Source organism: Lathyrus oleraceus, chromosome 2 (assembly GCF_024323335.1).
Source record: "Lathyrus oleraceus cultivar Zhongwan6 chromosome 2, CAAS_Psat_ZW6_1.0, whole genome shotgun sequence".
NCBI lineage: Eukaryota > Viridiplantae > Streptophyta > Magnoliopsida > Fabales > Fabaceae > Lathyrus > Lathyrus oleraceus.
This window is the reverse complement of record NC_066580.1, coordinates 326,498,561-326,519,855: the sequence shown is the minus strand read 5'-3', so window position 1 is coordinate 326,519,855 and position 21,295 is coordinate 326,498,561. Positions and strand designations below refer to the sequence as shown.

At 37.9% G+C, this 21,295-nt stretch overlaps 2 protein-coding genes across 2 annotated transcripts; one reads left to right on the top strand and one right to left on the bottom strand.

Annotated features, from left to right (window-relative positions):
• The first annotated feature begins 2,601 nt into the window (after positions 1-2,601).
• LOC127123069 (uncharacterized) lies at positions 2,602-5,876 on the top strand. The gene is made up of 2 exons (XM_051053329.1): positions 2,602-2,833; positions 5,557-5,876. The coding sequence occupies exons 1-2, from the start codon at positions 2,602-2,604 to the stop codon at positions 5,874-5,876; spliced, it is 552 nt and encodes a 183-aa protein (XP_050909286.1).
• A 12,840-nt stretch (positions 5,877-18,716) lies between these two features.
• LOC127123068 (eukaryotic translation initiation factor 4 gamma-like) lies at positions 18,717-19,277 on the bottom strand. Its single transcript, XM_051053328.1, has one exon. The coding sequence runs from the start codon at positions 19,275-19,277 to the stop codon at positions 18,717-18,719; it is 561 nt and encodes a 186-aa protein (XP_050909285.1).
• Between the last annotated feature and the right edge of the window lie 2,018 nt (positions 19,278-21,295).

Here is a 21,295-nt window from a genome sequence, read left to right as displayed (position 1 = left end):
AATTAAGCAATGGTTAATGGAAGATTAATAAGAATGAGGTGCATGACAAAAAAATGAAAAATTGTGTGGTGCATGGCAAATTTGAACGTGAACAGTACCATATGCATGTGTAATTTCACTTAAAATCAACTCATGCACATAATTGGATTGGTATTTTGTTCATATGATGCACCAATTTTGAATTTCCAAATTTCCCTCCAAAATGAACATGCATGGGCATTAGATCATGTGATTAAATTTCATGCAATGTAATGATGGATTTGGAAATTATAGGTCATGAGAAGCATAATGCAAAAAGAGGCACTCAATTTGGAGCTTTGGATCAAAAGTTATGGCTTGTGGAAGTTCCATGCACACTTGGCAATCATTTGATCATAATTCTTCAACCATTCATCAGATGCTCATGATCTTGGACTTTTTGGAAATGGGAGAGAGAGATCTTCAACTTTCATGTTGGACAAAAGTTCATTTGAAGCTTCTTTGACGTTGGAAAGTCAAGTTGAATGTGGACCAAAAACTTGCCATTTTTGGAAACTTGAAATTACAGGTCACTTTCCATTTTGGGAAACCTTTGATTTGGCTTCAAAATCTTCAAAGTAGATGTTTGACATGATGAATAAGCCTTGTTTGAACATGAATGGCATGAAGAAATTCAATTCTCACACTCAAAGCCCTCAGTTGACTTTCAGTTGACTTGCATTGGTCCTTAGATGACCTGACAATGCCTGATGAATTTGAGCTTCAACCACTTGGGGGATTTGCTCCAAAATGAACCTCTAGCTCATATAAGCTCAAGATAATGACATGTGGTCCTCATACCAAGAAAATACCATCACCTCAGGTACAAAGGAAAACCTTGAATTGCCTGGCTTGATGACTGCTTAGATTGCAAAACAAATGTTAGGTGACATGTTTTTGGTGCTTTTGGTTAGTGATTAAACAAGAAAAGCAATGATATACAATGCAAGCAATTCCTGGTGATCCAAAACCACTCACAAGGATATCCCACCCATAAGGAAGGAAGGCAAGATGCTCAAAGATCCTTGAGGCTATGTAATGCTATGATATGATGCCATGAGGGATCTTAGGGACAAAATTGGGGTCTTACACTAGCCACCGTCAGAGCCATACTAGACGTGAAAAGAGGTAAGCTAACATTCGAAGTTGGAAAAGAAAAGGTTGAATTCATCTTGACACAATTCTTACAAGCGCTAGCTATAGACGATACCTGTTATCTACTTGATGTCATAGACGAGTGCGTAAGAGAGATGGAAATGCAAGAAACCACATATTTCGATATAATGAAAATCCAAATCCCTCCAATCTTTGAAGATGATAATTGGCGTGAACCATACCAAAATTACAGTCTAAGCGAATGCTTAGCACTTACACCCAACCACATGCCATGCCCGAACAAACCAGGCTTGGAATTAAAAACACTACCAAAGAACCTAAGATACGAATTCCTAGACACTGAACTCAAAAGACCTATAATAGTCAACGTTGACTTGGGACAGATGGAAACTGAAAAGTTACTAGATGTATTAAGAAAATATCCAACTATGTTAGGCTACAACATCGCCGAACTAAAAGGAATAAGTCCTTCTATCTATATGCATCGCATTATGCTAGAGGAAGATTGTAAAACCTCTAGAGAACACTAGAGAGGGATCAACCCAATCTTAAGTACTGTAGTCAAGGATGAAGTAAAGAAGTTACTAGATGCTGGAATCATATACCCGATCCCCGATAGTCAATGGGTTAGCCCCGTTCATGTAGTACCCAAGAAAGGGGGTGTTATAGTTGTTAAGAATAAGAAGGGAGAATCTATAGCACAAAGAGTTGTGACCGGAAGTAGAATGTGCATCGATTATAGAAAACTAAATAAAGCCACTTGGAAGGATCATTTTCCTATGCCTTTCATTGACTAAATGCTTGAACCTTGGCTAAGCATTCCTACTTCTGCTATCTAGACGCTTATTCAGGATTCTTTCAAATTCCAATCCATCCCGACGACCAAGAGAAGACAACCTTCACGTGCCCTTATGGTACATTCGCTTACCGACGAGTGCCATTTGGATTATGCAACGCTCCCACAACATTCCAAAGATGCATGATGTCGATCTTCACTGATTTTATAGACGACATTATGGAAGTCTTTATGGACGACTTTTCTGTTTGTGGGCAGAGCTTCGAAGGATGTCTATCAAACCTTGAAATGGTACTTGAAAGATGCGTAAAGGTGAATCTCATTTTGAACTGGGAGAAATGCCATTTCATGGTCCAACAAGGAATCGTGTTAGGACACGTAGTATCTGATAAAGGAATTGAAGTAGATAAAGCTAAGATCAAAATCATAGAGAATCTTCAACCTTCGAAAACCGTACGAGAAATACGAAGCTTTTTAGGACACACCGGTTTCTACCAACGTTTTATCAAAGATTTCTCGAAAACTACCAAGCCACTTACGGGTTTAATAAAATGAAAGACGCTGACTTTATCTTTGATGAAAAATGTTTAATAGTGTTTAAGAAATTAAAAACATCTTTAATCACCGCATCTATCATGCAACCACCTGACTGGAGATTACCTTTCGAAATCATGTGTGATGCGAGTGATTATGCCGTAGGAACAGTACTAGGACAAAGAAAGGATAAAGAACTTCATGCTATCTACTACGCAAATAGAACACTAGATCCAACCCAAATGAACTACACCACCACTGAAAAGGAACTTCTAGCCGTTGTGTTCGCCTTAGACAAATTTCGTTCCTACTTAGTAGGGGCGAAAATCATTATCTATACTGACCACGCCGCTATTAGATATCTGCTAAGTAAGAAGGATGCCAAACCAAGACTCTTAAGATGGATCCTACTCTTACAAGAATTTGACTTAGAAATAAAGGATAAGAAGGGTACTGAAAACGTAGTAGCAGACCACTTATCACGAATCGAAGGGAATAAACCTGAACAAATTCCAATCAATGATGATTTCCCTTACGAACGACTTATAGCCCAAATGGAAAGCGACATGTCTGAACTAACAATAAATGATACCGAAATAGAAGAATCCATGGAAGAAATTCATGCGAATGCAACTCTACCATGGTATGCTGATTTTGTCAACTACCTAACTGTTGGAGTACTTCCACCGGACCTATCTTACCAATAAAAGAAGAAATTCTTTCATGATCTAAAACAATACTACTGGGATGAACCTCTGCTTTTCAAAAGAGGTACCAACTGTATTTTCCATCGATGTGTTCCTGAGGATGAAACAAATGACATAATCTCTCATTTCCATTCCGCCCCCTATGGTGGGCACGCAAGCACATCAAAAACTTACGCTAAGATCTTACAATCGGGCCTCTTTTGGCCTACTATATGGAAAGATGTCCATAATGCGGTTATAAATTGCGACCGGTACCAACACACTGGTAACGTTTCAAGACGCGATGAAATGCCACAAACAGGCATCTTAGAAGTGGAAGTCTTTGATGTGTGGGGGATTGACTTCATGGGACCATTCCAATCTTATTTTTGTAATAAGTACATACTCATTATTGTCGATTATGTTCCAAAATGGATCGAGGTCGTAGCTTCTCCGACAAATGACACACGAGTAGTGATTAAGTTGTTCAAGAACATCATCTTTCCTAGATTCGGTGTGCCAAAACTAGTCGTTAGTGACGGTGGCTCCCATTTCATATCGAATATCTTTGGAAAACTTCTTCTGAAGTATGGAGTCAAACATCATGCGACAACACTGTATCTCCCACAAACCAGTGGGCAAGTCGAGGTCTCGAATAGAGAAATCAAACAGATTCTAGAAAAGATTGTCGGAATATCTAGAAAAGACTGGTCATCTAAACTAAACGAAGCTCTGTGGGCCTATAGGACCACTTACAAAACCCCAATAGGGACCACACCCTTTAAATTAGTCTACGGTAAATTATGTCATCTCCCTGTGGAATTAGAACACAAAGCGTACTGGGCAATTAAGACCCTAAATATAAATTATACTTCCGCAAGTGAGAAACGAATTTTGGACCTTCACGAATTGGAAGAACTTAACCTAGACGCCTATGAGAATGCCAGGGTATACAAAGAATGAACCAAAAAATGGCACGACAAACGTATATATAGGAAAGAGTTTAATGTCGGCGACATAGTATTACTATTTAATTCGAGACTTAAGCTTTTTCTGGGAAAACTTAAATCTAGGTGGTCAAGCCCTTTCGAAACCACAAAAGTCCTTAAAAGCGGTGCGATAGAAATCAAAGGTCAGAATAGTGAACCATTTATGGTAAACGGGAAGCGATTGAAACATTACCATAATATTGACAACAGAGACTATTCAAATAGTCTAAGACTTATAAAGTTGCCTGCTCAACCACAAAACTAGTACATTGCAACGTTACTGTCGAACTTACGACATTAAACAAAGTGCTTTGTGGGAGACAACCCGCCTTTTCTTTAATTTGTTATCTTTGTTTTTAAGTATTTTCCTTCTTTGACTTTCATCTGTATTTTTGCTCCCTTTCCTTGATTCTATGCAATAATACTTGTTACTGCTAGTTACTAACTTAGAAACATTGGATACTAATTAACAGGAGAATTTATAACTAGTTAGTCACTAACTTTCATCATGCAACCAGTAGATATAGTTTTTAGAGGCAGAGTTCATAGAAGGCGCTATAATTATTTAGCTCATAAGGATATGGCTTTACCCATATATTATGATGGACCTACCATGGGTAGGTTAGGTATCCGAGATATCATCTTGTTTATGTTTAACCAGCTACGATGGGAGAATGCTGCTACTAAGAGAAGGTTTGTCACTTACCGTGAACTCACCCTAGAATTCCTTAGCTCCCTATTTTACAAACCCGATCATGGTTACGCACTCAACAAAGGGTTGATATCCTTTAGGCTATTTAGTATGGACTTCACTTATAACCGTAGAGACCTTGCTGACCTCTTAGGATTTCCTAGTGGCCCATTTGTTTTCACTACCCGCCAAGAGGAATTAATCGATGACATCGACCTAGATTACTTTTGGGGTAGTTTAACTGGAGACTACCACCCTAACCCAAACGAGATGCACTCCCAAATGATACACAACCCTGCTATCCGCTACTTCCATAAATACTAGCACACGCCCTGTTTGGAAAGGGAGCGAACAACACCATAGTGTCACGAGATGAACTTTTCATCTTACTCTGTGTCAACCAAGTTCGACATGTAAATGTTGTGACATTTATGATGGAGAGATTCATTCATATTGCAAAGAACAATCGCACCCCAATCATAATAGGCAGCCTAGTAACCATGATAGCTGATGCCATTGAACTTAGACGCCCACTTTATGAGCATGTACCATTTGGACACATCCGACCCATGGACATTGAATTTTTCTTTGACCGTAGAATCATAGGAAACCTTGGGCCGGATACTTTTGATTACCTAATTAATAACGAAGTTGTCCAGCTGTTTACCCTACCTAACCATGAGAGAACAAGTGTTCATAACTAAAATAACTGGCTTTATGATTTAGATGAACACCTAATTGATCCACCTTCACCTCCTGAGACACCGCCTATATATGAGTATTTAGATGACCCTATCCCTGTTGATGAATCTGACCCTGAAACCCCTCCAAAATACTATAACATAGATGAACCAGAACTTCCATCCTATGCAGAAAATCTTGCCATAATCCTTACCCGTCTGGATGGTTTCCACACTGACATTACCAATGTGAAAGAAGAAATAAAGAGCATGCGCCTTGATGTCTTAGTCCTAATGGATATCGCCGTCGAACAGTTTGATCACTTGAACCAGGCTATAGCTGCTTTGGGACAGAACCATGGCTGATTTCATCGACCGCTGACCTCTCCTACTCACATTAAAGCAATGAGGACACTGCTATGTTTTAGTGTGGGGAGGGAGCACTTTTATTGCTATTATTTAACACTTTTATCGTTATTATTTTTTTATGTTACATTTAACTTTCAATTTAATTTAATTTAATTTAAACAACATTGTTATTTCTTTTTGCTTCTACAATAAATTCTATTTTCCAGTCATTTTATTTTTACTGCTGTTAATTTCATACTGCTTTTATACTGCTGCCATACTGTGTTAATGTTATCATTACTCCTGAGTTACTGCTGTTACAATTCATATACTTTTGGCTTGTTTTCCAAAAAACCAAAAAAATTGTGAACGTTGCATGTGACGACCGTCACATGTAGTGTGACGCCCGTCACAAAGGCGTGACGCCTGTCATGGATGCACCACGCCCGTCACACATTATGCAGATGACCGTTACACACAGATGACCGTTGCAGACGACCGTTACGCAACCGTTATATGTGACGACCGTCACGGATCCAGAGGGCACGCTTATAAAAGCAGGCGCACTTCCTCTCTTCTTCCTCATCAAATCATCCTACTTTCCTTAACCATACCACTCACACCACTCTTTTCTCCATTAACCCTTTCTTCACATCCTTTTAAGCGAGAAACGTGTGAGTACCTTATAACTCACGAAATCCATCTCTCCCACCAAAACCTATATTTTCATAAACCGCACTAATGACCCGTCAAGAGAGAGCTGCTCCCGACCTCTCAAACATTGTATTCAGAAATGGAGAAGCCAGCGAGCGACAGAGAGATAACTACCTCAGGTTCTATCAACGTTCAGTCCAAGCTACGAAGTATGTTGATAATGAATGTCTGACGGAGCTGGGACTTTCAGATAGCGTGGAATGGATGCTGAACAACTCCAGTTTGACGCAACTTTGCACCAACTCGCAACCAACTTACGAGGTGATGATCTTGGAATTCATGAGTTCTTTCTCCTACATTATCCCTCCTGGCGCAACTCAGTTTCTCACCGGAGTCGCCACATTTAGAATGTTCGGTACCGAGTATTCCCTAAACCAAACTTAAATAACATGAATGCTTGGCTTCCGACATGGAGAGGGAGTTCACTGCTGTATCCCTGACGGATGGTTAGAAATAGAATTTGGAGTGTGGCATAGCCTTACCAACATGAACGTCGCAAGCTGGGATGCGCTCAACGCAACTTACATCCATAACCCAGCTATAAGATATTTCCACCGAGTCCTAGGGCACACGGTTTTCGGAAGAGTCAACAATCACAAGGTAAACTCTAAGGATCTCTTCTTTCTTCACTGTGTGTTCACCCTGATCACGTTCAATGCCACGCCATTCCTATTGGCCAACATACAGGCTGCATGCATGAGAGGCAGCCAGGCGTTTTGTTTTGGTGGAATCATCACCTCCATAACACTAGGTCTGAATATGGGGGATAGGCTCGCCGACTTACCCGCCTTGCCAGCCGAGTTCCTCAACATCGACTATTTTCGTTCCTCACACCTCATCAAGGCCAGAGACGACGAGAAGTGCCATCCCGTGGTTACAAACAAGATAGTTCAAAGCATCATCTTGCCCAACAGGAACCGTATAGATCCGCAGAATATGGAGAATTAGATTTTTGATCTTAATGCCCCTATGCCAAATGAAGAAGATCCTAATAATGGAGCAGATGAAGTCGAAGAGGAACTTGACCGAGAAATGCCACAGCCACCTCTTGAGTACACTACGGAGACATCCTCCCGAGGCCAGCGAAGAAATGAGCGACGACCCACCACCATGGAAGACATCTACGCTGAGATGTTGTGACACAACTAGAGGATGGAGGAGCACCTGACAGAAATGATGCAAACGATCCAGCAGATAGAGAGGGATCAACACGACTATGCAAACTGGCACGACCAGGGGATGGCCGAGCTTTCCCAAGAGATGAGTGCCCTGACATATCGCGTTGATGCCATCTAGGAGTACACTCAGCATGTTGGGTTGGATCCTACCCAATATGGAAGAAGTGAGCATGCACGAGCAAGAGCCAGAGCGTGTAGAGGCCAACATCATGACGACGAGTAGTGATCTTCGTGTTTCTTCCCTTTTTCTTTATATTGTCGCATTGAGGATAATGCTTTGTTTAAATGTGGGAGGAAATCCTTATCTTTCCTTTACTTGTTTCTATTTTTAGCCATAACAATTTTTTTTGTCTTTATCTAATCGTTCATTCATATCTAATTTGCCATAACAAAACCCTACTAGTATATAGGTTGCCTTACAGAGGTCCTGTTAGGAAACTGAGAAAAATCTAACAAGATTGATACCATCATGACACCTTAGATCTCTCACTTTTACGAGATCAGTTTGAATACCCATTATACCAATACCTAAAGTCTCCATTCTAGATTTACCCCTAGTAGTTTATACTAGCAGTCAACACCGTCTTAAGCACAAACCATGTGAAGAGCCGATGAATATAAGTGATTGATGCCTTATGACGACCGTCACAGGCCCATCACGAACGTCACATGACCAAAATCAACGCCTTGAAACAGTCAACATAAGTGATCCAACAGGCCTAAATTCTCATGGTTTAGCCACTTGCCCGTGATTTCCTCACTCAAAAAAGTCATCCTTGTTTCTCTCAACTGCCAAGACATAATGGGGGATATAAAAAGACAGAAGTTGGAAACCTACGGGGACGCTTAATTTTTCTCTTGGAAGCCGACTTTCAAGACCTTTTTCTCTCTGCATTTTTTTCACAACAATTCTATTTTGTCTTTTACTTTTCTTTAGCAACATTAATTTTCTTTTACCGTTAAGAGCTTTGATTTTCCCCTTTTCCTTTCCGCCTTTCATTTAGCCAAAGTAGTAGTTTCCTACACTGGGGAACTACTACAATTTATTTAATTTAGTTTAAGCTATTATTTCGAAGAGGCAGAATCCTACCGACCTGTGGAGGACTACTCAAGTACTTCAAGATTCGGCGTATTCTATTAATCCAATTTCCAGGTTTTTATTCAATAGTTATTGCTTTATTATTATTGTAATCATGTCTGTTTTATTTTTGATCTTTTTATGTTCGTATGTGTCTGCGTTGTTTAACATGTCCGGCTAAACTACCGGTATCGGTATGTAACAATTTAACTAGACGGGATTTAATAATAATCGGTGTAAAACTTCTTTCCTCAAACAATCTTTTTAGTTGTGGTTTTTAATTTAAATTTAATTAACTTTGGCACAAGAGTGAGAAGCTATTTAATACGATTTTGCCACGAGAGTGGGAAATTAACTAAGGTGAGAACCAACAATCGCGAGAGCGTGAGGGTCAAACTGGATAGTAAAAACTAGACATTGATTTTAAAAACAGCGAGAGAAATTTAAAAGCAATTAAAACTTATTTATTTTTAAAAAGTATTTTTAACTTCAAATGGGACAGCGAGAGCGTACATTCTGACTTAAAGGTATAGTCCGAATCAACAATCACGAGAGTGTGAGATAAAGCCTTTTAAATAAGTATTTTCTACTGAAAGATATTTGGTACTTAAATTATACACCGGTGACTTATCGAATCCCCGACGATTAATGCGTTGCATACTAATATTCTTCTATTAATATTTTCTTACAACTTAACTTCCTTTAGATTTAATTTTCTTCAACCAAACTTCTAAAAATCATTCCCTTAGCTAAACATAGTAACGTCGGTAGCATTAGTTTGACCATCGGTCCTTGTGGGTTCGATATCTTTTAAAACTAAAACGACTGGACTGTGCACTTGCAGTCAAGTACCCGATATACTATATTCTATATACAGTCACAAGACGTATCACTCATCATTTGATGAAAGAGGAAGGTCCTCTTTGAGACTTTCGCCATTGATAAGTTTCTCCGTTATTACACCTTAAACATCATAATAAAAAAATACCCCCATCTTTTAGGGGCGAGGAATCATCAAATGCAACATGAATAGATTCTTCTACATAAGTGTTCTATGATTGTAAACCCTATTGTCATACCCCAATTTTGTCCCTACCCCGATACAATTTTTATCTGATTCATGGCCCTACTGCACATGCATGCTTTCATTATTTCATTGTCATAATTTCATTTAACTTTCATAACCAAATACATATTACACGGACTCAAGGCATGGTGTTTACACCCGGGAAAAACTGGGGTTATCCGGTTAAAGTTCTGGAGGCAAAAACCAACAAAATAAGGGAAAAATCATTTTTTGGACTGGGTAATCGATTACCCTAATCATGGTAATCAATTACACAGACAAAAATTGATTTCCAGGCCATTTATGACTGTGTAATCGATTACCCTAATCATGGTAATCGATTACACAGACAAAAAATTAATTTCCAGGCCATTTTGGACTGTGTAATCGATTATCCTAATCATGGTAATCGATTACACAGACTAAAAATTGACTTCCATGCCATTTTGGATGGTGTAATCGATTACCCCATTAATGGTAATCAATTACACCTACTCAGGCAACTGTAGTGGCTCTGTTTTTTACACAGTGTACCTTTTGGCTCACCCAGTTCAAACCCTTTGCTTCCTCTATAAATAGAGCCATATCCCCACTCATTTTTCAAGCTTGAAAGCCACAAAACCTCTGTCCAAATCACATTTCAAGCTCCCTCTTTTCAACCTAAACCCTAACTCACCCAAACCCTCTTTTCTTCTTTGAACAACCCAACCACCATGTAAAAATCCACAATCTCCACACAACAAAAACAATGGAAAACTTGTGACCTTCACTTACATAATCATTCATCACCACCACATAAACATACAACTTCCTTCCCTTTCATTTTTCTACCATAACAACCATAGCCACCCGCTTCCAAGCTTTTTTGCTTCATTCTCAAACGCAAACACATCAATAACCTAGTTTTGACACCACAATCTTGGTAGTATTTTGGACTCAAACTCCTTGACATTTTTGGTTTTGTTTTATGTTTGAAAATGGATTTTCACTCTTGGGTTGTGTTTTGAGAGAGATTTGAGTCAACTTTGAGGCAAGTGGTTTTTGTTGAGTTTACACCCTTTTGGGGATTTTTTGCTCTTACTACTTTTTATCCACCATTTTCAACGAAACTTTGTTTCTTGTTATCATTTAATATTTATTGTTGATTTGTTGTTACATCTATTTGGTTGATGAGTTCTATTAGATCATGACCATGGTTGTTTAGAGTTGATTAAATCTTAAATGTTTCAAACCTATTAATGGTTGATCAATAGATCATTCATGATATTTGAGGCATTGATAGATTGCCTCTATTTCACCCATATTTGAGTCATTTAATGCATAGATGAAACCATATTCTCTATATTAACTTGCTAATCCATTTTCTTATTGTTATTCTACTAACCACTAACTACTAACTACTAACAATTATATTATTGCACTTTAATTCCTTGCAATTTATTTTATTGTCACTAACCATTATTACTGTGATATTATCATTCTTTATCTCGTGATTTTACTTTTATGTCATTACCTTGTAATTTACATTCAAGTACTCATTATCATCATCATTAAACAAACTCATCATGCATGTTTATTTACTTGTTATTTATTTTATTGTCATCATACATTAAAAATAACAAAAACATGATAAAATGGTAAGACCAAAAATATTCACTCCACTCTTAATCAACTTGGACTTAGAGGATTTCATTTTAGGACCTTTGCTTGGAAGTCATCCTTTACTCTTTGTGATACTTTGTAAACACTTGGATTTTCATCCGCAACTTACATGCATGTTGTAAGAATGGCATCATGGCACCACCTTAGGGGGACATGTTTGTAATACCATTATCCTTTGTTTAGCTTAGGTCACTTTAGCACACAAAAGGCTTTCTCTTGGGATACCTTACAATGAGACTCTTTAATTTCTTGTTGGTTACTTTGCATTCACGTTGCATAAGCTAAAATTCATAAGCAACCTCATTTCAAGACCATTTTCATAATTCAATTCATATGCACACATATAAATACAAACCTCGGTCAACATCGAGTGCGCCTTTTCCAAATCAATTCAAAACACCTTTGTAAGTCGATTACTTGTAAAAGTATCGCCATCAACCTCACATGGCTTACTCTTGGGCCTTCTTACAATGAGACCTACTCGATTTTCATTAATCGATTAGATGAACTATTCACTAAATAAATTCAATTCATTCACAAAAAATACAAATTCAAAACCTCGATCCAACATCGAGTATTCTTTATTAAGAATTAAAAACACCTAATCATAATCAAATACTATTTCACTTAAGAATAAAAGAGGTAATGGTTTTGAGTTTTCAACTCCTCTCCTCGATTATTTGAACACGAACTCTTGTACTCGATTGATCGAACAACCGTCATTTCTAATCCACCCAAGCACAAACAAATCGAATTCTTTTACAATAAGAAATAAAAAGGGAGATAACTTTGAGTCTTCAATTTTTTCTCCTCGACTATTTGAGTACAAGTTCTCTTACTTGTTTAGTCAAATAGTTGTCGTTCCTCTACAAACCTCCAAACCCCGATTAAATCAAAATAATTTTTTACAATAAGTTGAATGAAAAAGGAGTTGACTTTGAGTTTTCAACTTCACTCCTCAATTGGACGAATACGAGTTCTCTTACTCGGTCAGTCGAACAATTGTCATTGTTCCACAAACATACAATTCAATCAAACCACTTTCATAACAAATTATACGAAAAAGGAGATGGTTTTGAGCTTTCAACTCGTCTTCTCAAATGCTTTGATGTGAGTTGTTTTACTCAGTCGTTCATGTACTTGTCGTTCATTCTAAAAGACGTCAAAAATATACAACCTTATTTTCATAAATACTCAGATGAAACAGATAGCGGTTTAGAGTCTTCTATTCCCTTTCTCGGTTATTAGGATACGAGTTGTCTTACTCGATTATCCGAGTATTTGTCATCCATTCAAAACACCTTAATTATCATCAAATCCTTTAACAATTAAGGATGAAACAGAAAGTGGTCTAGAGTCTCCTATTCCCTCTCCCGATTATTAGGATACGAGGTGTCTTACTCGACTATCCGAGTAATCATCATCCAACCAAAAATCTCTCAACACATCAAACCTATCTTTTCTCGCCCTCGTGCGATCATAACCAATCAAACAAAACACCCAACATATTAATTCAACTTGTCACCCTCGTGTGATCAAAAATCTTTTGAAAAAGAACACTATTTAATCCTTTCAGATTCGCACAACAAACTAATGCTTAAGCCTCCGCCGAGAGTAGACAAGCTAGCGTTTAGCCTTTAGAACGTGATCTAAACAGCTGTTCGGTAAAAGACACCAACCAATCGTAGTTCCCCGAACTACGAATGCTCTGATTTCCTTATTATGCCATAAGGATACGTAGGCAGGAGATTGCTATATCTTCGCGAGCACACTAATAAAAAAACCTCCCCTTTCTCCTTTTTGAGGTTCTCATCCATTTCTATTTCCAATATATTTATAACTCAAATAAAACAAACAAACATAAATTAACACTCGAAACACACATTAGAACTAAAAGGTTCCCGTTGAGTACAACGGACGTAAGGGGTGCTAATACATTCCCCTTAAGTAATCCACTCCCAAACCCGAATATGGTTGCGACGACCATTATTCCATTTCCTAAAGGTTCTATCGATATTTTCCTATTTCTTCATTGGGATAAATAAAGTTCGGTGGCGACTCTGTTCGAACTAATTTATTTCCGCGACCATCGCGAGGAATCGTATTTTTCGAGATGCGACACCTATAAGTTTTACTCGTCAATGAGTACTCTAATAATAATCCTTCCTTAGACTTAGCATCAAACTTACGAAGACTATCCTTTCCGTTATTTAAAATGAAACATTTGAAACCAAAAAAGAAAAAGTAAGAAATGTTTGGATTCCTACCTTTACGTAACTCATAGGGTGTCTTCTCTAGGATAGGTCGAATGACCACCCTGTTTAACACATGTCATACGGTATTATCATATATGCCCAAAAGTACTTAGGTAAGCTCATTTCATTTATTGTTACCCAAGCCAATTTTTCTAAAACATGATTTTTACGTTCAATAACTCCAATTTATTATGGAGTTATCGGATATGAGAAGTTATAGGCAATCCCTTTTTTGTTACAAAAGTTTTGAAAATGATGGTTAGCAAATTCATCACCGTGATCACTACGGAGTGTGATAATTTTCAAACTCAAAACATTTTAGACAAGCTTAGAAAACTTAACAAAACCATCAAAATTTTCATCCTTATGGGTTAGAAATAACATCAAAGTGAATCTAGAGTAGTCATCAACAATCACAAACCCATAATAATTGCCTTCTAAACTTCTTGTCTGTGAAGGGCCAAAGAAGTCTAGGTGGAGAAGCTCGAGAGTTTTTTATGTCAAAAAAAACTTTTTCGATTTAAACAGCACTCTCGTTTGCTTTCCCATTCGGCAAGAATCACATAGTTTGTCTTTTGAAAATTTAGTCTTTGAAAGACCAATCACTAGATTCTTGAATGATATTCTATTGATTAAGTCGAAATGCATATGAATTAAGCGCCTATTCCATAACCAAGAATCTTCACCCTTGGAAACTAAGCACTTAGTTCCATGCATTAACACATCATCTAGATCAAGCATATAGACATTATCAATCCCAGAACCCTTAAACACAAGGTTCTTACTTCCCTTATGCTCAATTTAACAACTTAGAGTATCAAAAACCACAAAGTACCCTTTGTCGAAGAATTGGCTAATGCTAAGTAAGCCATATTTAAGACCTTTAACTAAAATAACATTTCAATGGTGATAGTGAAGGGATTTACCATAATACTTTCAACTAAAATTTTACCTCTTATTTTTTCCCCATATATGACGTAACCAATTTCTTTCTCATCGAACATGATGAACATGGAAGCACCTCCCATCATGTGTCTTGAACATTCGCTATCTAGGAACCATAACCTTTTTGCATAGACAAGACCTTCCTGCAAACAATCAAATAGGCAATTTAGATACCTAACTAGTGGGTCCTTTAAGGTTAGTTAAGGAACACTTAGGAGTCCATATCATTTTACCACTAGGAACTCGAACGTTCCTAATATGACAAATAGGCCTAATATGATCATTATCACCATAATAATGACAAATAGCTTTAGATGAAATACTTTTCTGATTTCTCCTAGTGACATGAGGGTTTTTCTTAAAGCCGGTACCTCTACGACTTGAAGAACTAGAACTAGTAAAAGATAGTGAAATATCATGTTAATTGTCCTTTGAGATTTTCAATTTCAAGTTTTAAAGTTGGACAAGTAACACACTCTACTTTTCTATCTTTTCAACTAAAGTATCATAAACATTAAAACTGTCTTCTACTAGTGATGCATGCGCTTTTTTAAGGGAATCCGAAGAACTATTAAAATCATTTATCTCCTTTTCAAGTTTTAAAATAATTTTCTTTTGGAGAGAAATTTCTTAAAGCATTTGGAGAATTTGCATACATATCATTAAATGCTTTTGACAATTAACTATATGAATACTCATTATCATGATTAGAAGTGTATACCTATGAGCTTTAACCTTTCTTACATTCCATTAAACATAGATTGGCACATTCATCATATGAGCTTGAGAAGGAATATAAGGAGGAGCTATCATCATTTTCTTCCCAAACGATATAGCCTCTACGACCTTTGGCGCTTTTTCCTTTTGTCTTATAGACTTCCTTATCTTTATTCTTATGATGTTTGGTGAGACTTATACAAATAGTTCAACAATTCCCCGATTTTCCATACTCATAACACGTAACATAATAATCCTTTTTATTGTGTTGTTCTCTTTTAGGAGGATGTTTACTTCTAAAATTTACCAAACATTTATCGAAATTCTTGAGCTTGTTTCTTTTCAAGTATATATTGTAGCGTCTAACGAATAAACTCGTCTCCTCTTCTTTAGGAGCTTCTTCGACAAAGTTACTTTCTTCCTTTGACCTCTTCGCTTTAGATGAAGAATCTTCCAAAGAAATATCCATTTTCTCTTATTTCCTTTTCTCTTTATTTTTCGACTTTACTTTTCTATTTGCGAGTCATTTCAATTCATTTTCATGCTAAACTAGTTTCCCAAATAACTTTGTGATGTCCAAAGTAATAAGATCGCTAGTTTCTTTTATAGATGTAACTTTTGGTTGAAACTTCATGCATGTTTACTTTAATATTATGTTAGAACAATCTTTGTTAAAAAAGGTTTTTCTCACGTGGCTTCGTTTCTTGATTAATGGAGGAATCTAGTTTTCATGGAATCCGTGGATTCTCCGGGTTCCATAGGAATAATTTGAACTCCTCTGTAAACATGTTGTTCTTAGAATCCTTGACGTCATTCGTTCCCTCATAGATAGTTTGGAGAACGTACCACTTACCTTTAGCACTCTTATGATGTGAATCTTAGTAGAATACTTTCATGCTTAAAGATGAGATAAGTATGTTCCTCGCTTTGAAATCATATGAAGCTTGTTTGATTCTATTATCTCTCCAATCCTTTGGGTGTTTGACAACATCTTCGTTGCTTTAGAAATATAAGGTCCTTCGATGACGGCTACCTATATATTTTTTACAACTGAGAGTAAATGTACATACATGTTCTCTTTCTAATAAGCATAATTATCTCCTTTAAAACATGTGCTTTATTATACGCTCCCTTTGGATCATCATCGTCTGCCATATTCTCTAACGTTTGGAGTCAATTAGACTTAATCAAAAGACCACCTCCTTATTCCAATTGTTGGACGGGAATATGGAGTAGACAAACATTCTAGGGGAGGGGGTGAATAGACCCTAATTAAATATTCAACCAAGTTTCCATAATTGGAGTATCAGAGGTTTTTCAAAACATGGCGCATAAGTCTTAAAGAGAAAAGAGAGATCTTATGCTTGTATTGGAATTCAACCACGTTGACATATACACAATTCAAAAAATTCATAGATTGTTCAAAGAAAATGATTAATTGTGTAATTGTATATTACACAAGATGTGTCATGTACAATTGATTCAATCAATATAGAATTCTAGCAACACTAGTTTTCCAGAATTTAATCAGCACTGAAGGTCAATTAGGTACCAATTCTAACAAAACCTAACCTTATGTGATAAAACGCTACCAACTGAAATGAAGATAAACTATGCTAAGAATTGAAAACCTAAGCATGTAATTGATCGCGACTTAGTAAGTCTAGGTGAATCGTGACTGCAAGTGCACAGTCATATCACGTAGTTTTAAAGATTATCGAACCCACAAGGACTAATAATCGAACGTATCATGGTCTAATGTTGCTATGTAAATATAAGGCTGATGATTCTTCTAAGATTGGAGGGATGAAGAGAAATAACTATTGAAGGTAGAGAAAAACAAGAAAGGGGGGTTTGAATTGTTTTGGAGAATAAAAACTTTTTAAGAACTTAGACACACGCATAATAAAAAAAATTCAACACAGAATTTTATATTGGTTCGCCCTAAATTCAGAGCTACTCCAGTCCACCCGGCCAAGGTGATTTCGCCTTCAAAAAGGATTTAATCCACTAATCTTGAAAGATTATAGAAACAACCGTCTAAGATAATTAATCCCTTAACCTTCTCAAGTATTCAGACTTCACATAGTCACTTGAGGAAATATCTCAGCAATGATAGATTAGTAATGAATAGTGCCTCTAATAATAAGCAAATATTACAGAATATAAGAGCAAGAAATGTTTTCACGTTAGAGCAGCAGCTCGGGACAGAGTGAAAAGAAAGTAATGGAAGAAATGTATTCTCCTGTATCTCAAGTGTATTTCTTGATGAAGCGTTCCATCCTTTTTATAGGAGAAAGAGAAGACTGTTGGGTGTTAATGACAGAATCTTGGTCATTGAAGAGTGATTAACGTCATTAATCTCCTTGTTCTTTCCAAAGCATTATGGAGCATAATAACTTCTTTCTAAAGATAGTTTCTTTCCAAAGGCAATTCTCTTCAACGTTAAGTTTCCTTGAGTCAGTGAATCCTGTAGTCAGAGTCTTTATTTAGTAATATTCATCTTCAGAGGGTGCTTGTTTCTGACTTCATCAAAGTTTCTCTTTATTTGACTTCTTCAGAGCGTACATCTTCAAAGTCTTGATTCATTCTTTTCTCTAAGAGTTTCTGACTTCTTTAGTTTTGCTAGCGCGTGTGTTGGATCAGAGTCAGAGCCTTCTGGTTACGTAACTTCTGAGTAGTATCTTACTGCTTGATTCTATATCTGATGATTGTCTATGTGATTGTTTTGATCAGAGTCCTGCACACCTAGAAAAATTTCGTTAGGGTACCATTTTTGTTTCATCCTTTGTTATCATCAAAATCTTAGAGATACATTGTAGAACTAAATTTGTTCTTACAATCTCCCCCTTTTTGGTGATGAAAAAACAAGTCAGAATAATGATGAAACAATATGAATATCTCAGAACCAGATAAAGGGAGTGAACTCCCCCTGAGTTAGATCATCAGATTTAACAAAAGATCTCACCAGACTTTCCTTGCGTGGAGTTGGTTTAGTCGTCATAAGTCATTAAGATTCTATAGATTTTCGCTGTGCCTTGAGAGGTTTTAGATATATTTTCATCAGAGCTATTTTTAGTTCTCCCCCTTTTTGTCAGAATAAAAAAGACTTAGAAAAAAATAGGCAAGAACAGATATTCATATAACAGAGAAAACAGGTACAGATAGGAAGCAATTAAGGCATATATAAGAAAGCATTAAAAAACATTAGAAGAAAAAGCAACAAACAAAGAGCCTAAGTGCCTAAGGGTTTGGGGGCGGAGGCATCCTTTGGAGCAGCTGAGTCAGTAGGTTCTGAATGTTGGTGTTGACGGAATCCTGGTGATCCAACCTAGCTCGTACCACTTGTTGTTCCTTTTGCAATTCCTCCAGAGTCTTCAAGACCAGAGGGGCAAAACCAAAGTGAGTCAAAGCATCAGCCCTGGCCTTGGCAGCTTCCTCTGTAGCAATGCGTGCTGCTTCTTCAGCGTCAGCTTTTCCTTTTGCCCCAGCCTCAGCAGCAGCCGCAGCAACATCAACTTCAGCAGCAACCTTTTCTTCAGCTTCTCTGATCCTCTGCTCTTCTTCTAGGCGGTCTTTCTCTTCTGCTTCGTTCCTGGCCTTTTCCTCAACCTCTCTGGCCAAGCGAGCTTGAAGCCTTATACCAGTATCTCTGATGAAGTAATTGTAGACTTTTTCAGAGAGGCATTTCAGTTTGAAGGCTTCAGAGGTCATCCATTTGATCACTATGTTCCAATGGATCCTTACTGCAGAGGGATCATCACTGATGCCAAAGTTGATAGACAGAGACTTGATCTTCTCCATTGAAGACTTTGCAAAAACAGTTATTGCTTCTTCTAAGGTGGGGAACGAAGGTTCGTGTTCAGAGTTAGAGGCTGGGGAGGATGGTGGAGTTTGGTCAGTGTCATCTGTATTTAGAATAGGAGTGATGATAGCAGCAGAGGTTTGTGGTAGGGGAATAACAGAGGGAGATAGTGTTGTTTATTCACGTTATGGATTTGGTTGAGGTTTAGATAGTGAGGGTATAGGTTGTTCAGGAGGTGGATTATGTTGTTGTGAAGGTGGTGTTTGTGGTTCTTCAGATGTAGTTGGATTTTGTTGTTTAGGGGGTGGAGAAGTGACTTCTGGTTCAGGTTCAGGTTGTGATGGCTGTTGAGAGGCTAGAGAACGAGCTTGAAGCTGAGCTAGAGTGGGGGATTGAGCGTCATAGGGTTCTGTGTTAGAGAATAGGACATAGTATGATGGGGATGAAGGTGAGGATGATGATGCTAAGGTAGTTTTGTTCAGCATTTCTGCTTCAGAAACGGGTAGTGTGGTGGCTGCAAGGTTAAATTTGAGAGATGGTGGATTAGAGGTTCTAATGGTTGATGGGGGTGTTTCACATAAGGTGTAGATGGGAGTGGTTTGGGGAAGATAAGAAGCAATAGGCTTAAGTTTTACACAGCGGGAAGGAGGTATAGACTTACTTGGAGAGTCATCCAGAGGGACTGGAGGTCTTGACCCAGAAGTTTCTCCCAGCTTTTCCTTCTTTGCCTTCTTGGACTTCTTAGAGGGCTCTCGCATCCTCTTCATGAAGTTTAGTCGATGCTCAGGTAGCCAGTCCACTGAGAACTCAGAGATGTCCACCCCTTGGTTAGCAAGATCTTGTAGGAAGTAAGCTACCACTTCTGGAGGGTCAGTCTTGGAGAACAGATAGAGACCGTTGGGAATCTTCCTTTGATCCTTGAGTGCTTCCCAAGAAGTATCTAGAGTTGGTTTATCTCTGACTTGCTCAATTATCCCCATACTCTTCAGATTCCAAACATTCAAAGGTCTCCTAGTATCAACAGTGACATCCTCCATTAGATTGTGACGGATAAGGTGATCCACTAAGCCACTCTCGATTAGAACATCTGAGATAAGTCTACCTAGAGGAATGTAGTTTCTGGTCTTCATGTTATTTATGGTATCTTTGACAGAGTCTCTGAGATGCTTGAAGAGCAGTGTTGGTAGACACAGTTTCAGCCCCTTGTGGATGCAATATAGAGTGCACTTCTGATCTATGTTGATGTAGTCAGAAGAGTTTGATGCATGGCGATGATGAATGATGCCTAGGATGATCTTCAGCCAGACATGGAGATTCTGATGGAGTTCTTTGTTCTTGGAGTGTTTTCCCTCAGTGTTTTGTTGAAACATAGAGGGGTTTATTTCCTGGGACAAGTATTTTGCCATATGGTTGATGTTGTAGATTCGTCTTCCTCCTGTCTTTTCCATATTCAAGTGGGAGGCAATTGATTTCTCAGTGATGACTATTTTGACTCCCAGGACGTGAGAGACGATGTAGTGATCATCTGAGTCTGCGAAACGCTAGAATTCCTTCACCATATATGTGTACACAGGGCCATAGAGTCTTTGAATATAGGCTTCCCACCCTTGCATTCTTAACTTTTCAGGTAGGTCTACGCCATTTTTCTTCATATTTTCAAAATCCACCAGCGATTCGCATAATAACTCAAGCTTCTCAAATGGTGTTGCTAGGTGGATGTGGGGTTCACGGTCAAGAATGTGGGGGTCCCTGTAGATGGGGGTTGAGACAACGCCAGTAGTTGTAGTTGATTATTAAGTAGAAATGGGTGTTTTATCCGTTGAATCCATCTGGTGAGAGAAGTTGTAGACAAATTGTTGTTAGGCATCCATGTAGAACAATGTTGAAGATAAAGGTTTGAACGAAAAAGTTGTTGAAAATGCAGAAACCTTGATGAAGATGATGAAGAACTGAGAGAAGGAGGGTTTGTGTAGGGTGCGAGTGTAAAGTGTGAGATTGTGATGTGTGAAATGAATTT

Bases quoted from the DNA above. Each gene is read 5' to 3' on its own strand.
- LOC127123069 (XM_051053329.1), top strand. From the start codon at position 2,602: ATGTGTGATGCGAGTGATTATGCCGTAGGAACAGTACTAGGACAAAGA. The intron at 2,834-5,556 runs GTAAGAAGGATG...TTTATGATTTAG, and splicing joins CGCTATTAGATATCTGCTAA to ATGAACACCTAATTGATCCA.
- LOC127123068 (XM_051053328.1), bottom strand. From the start codon at position 19,277: ATGGAGAAGATCAAGTCTCTGTCTATCAACTTTGGCATCAGTGATGAT.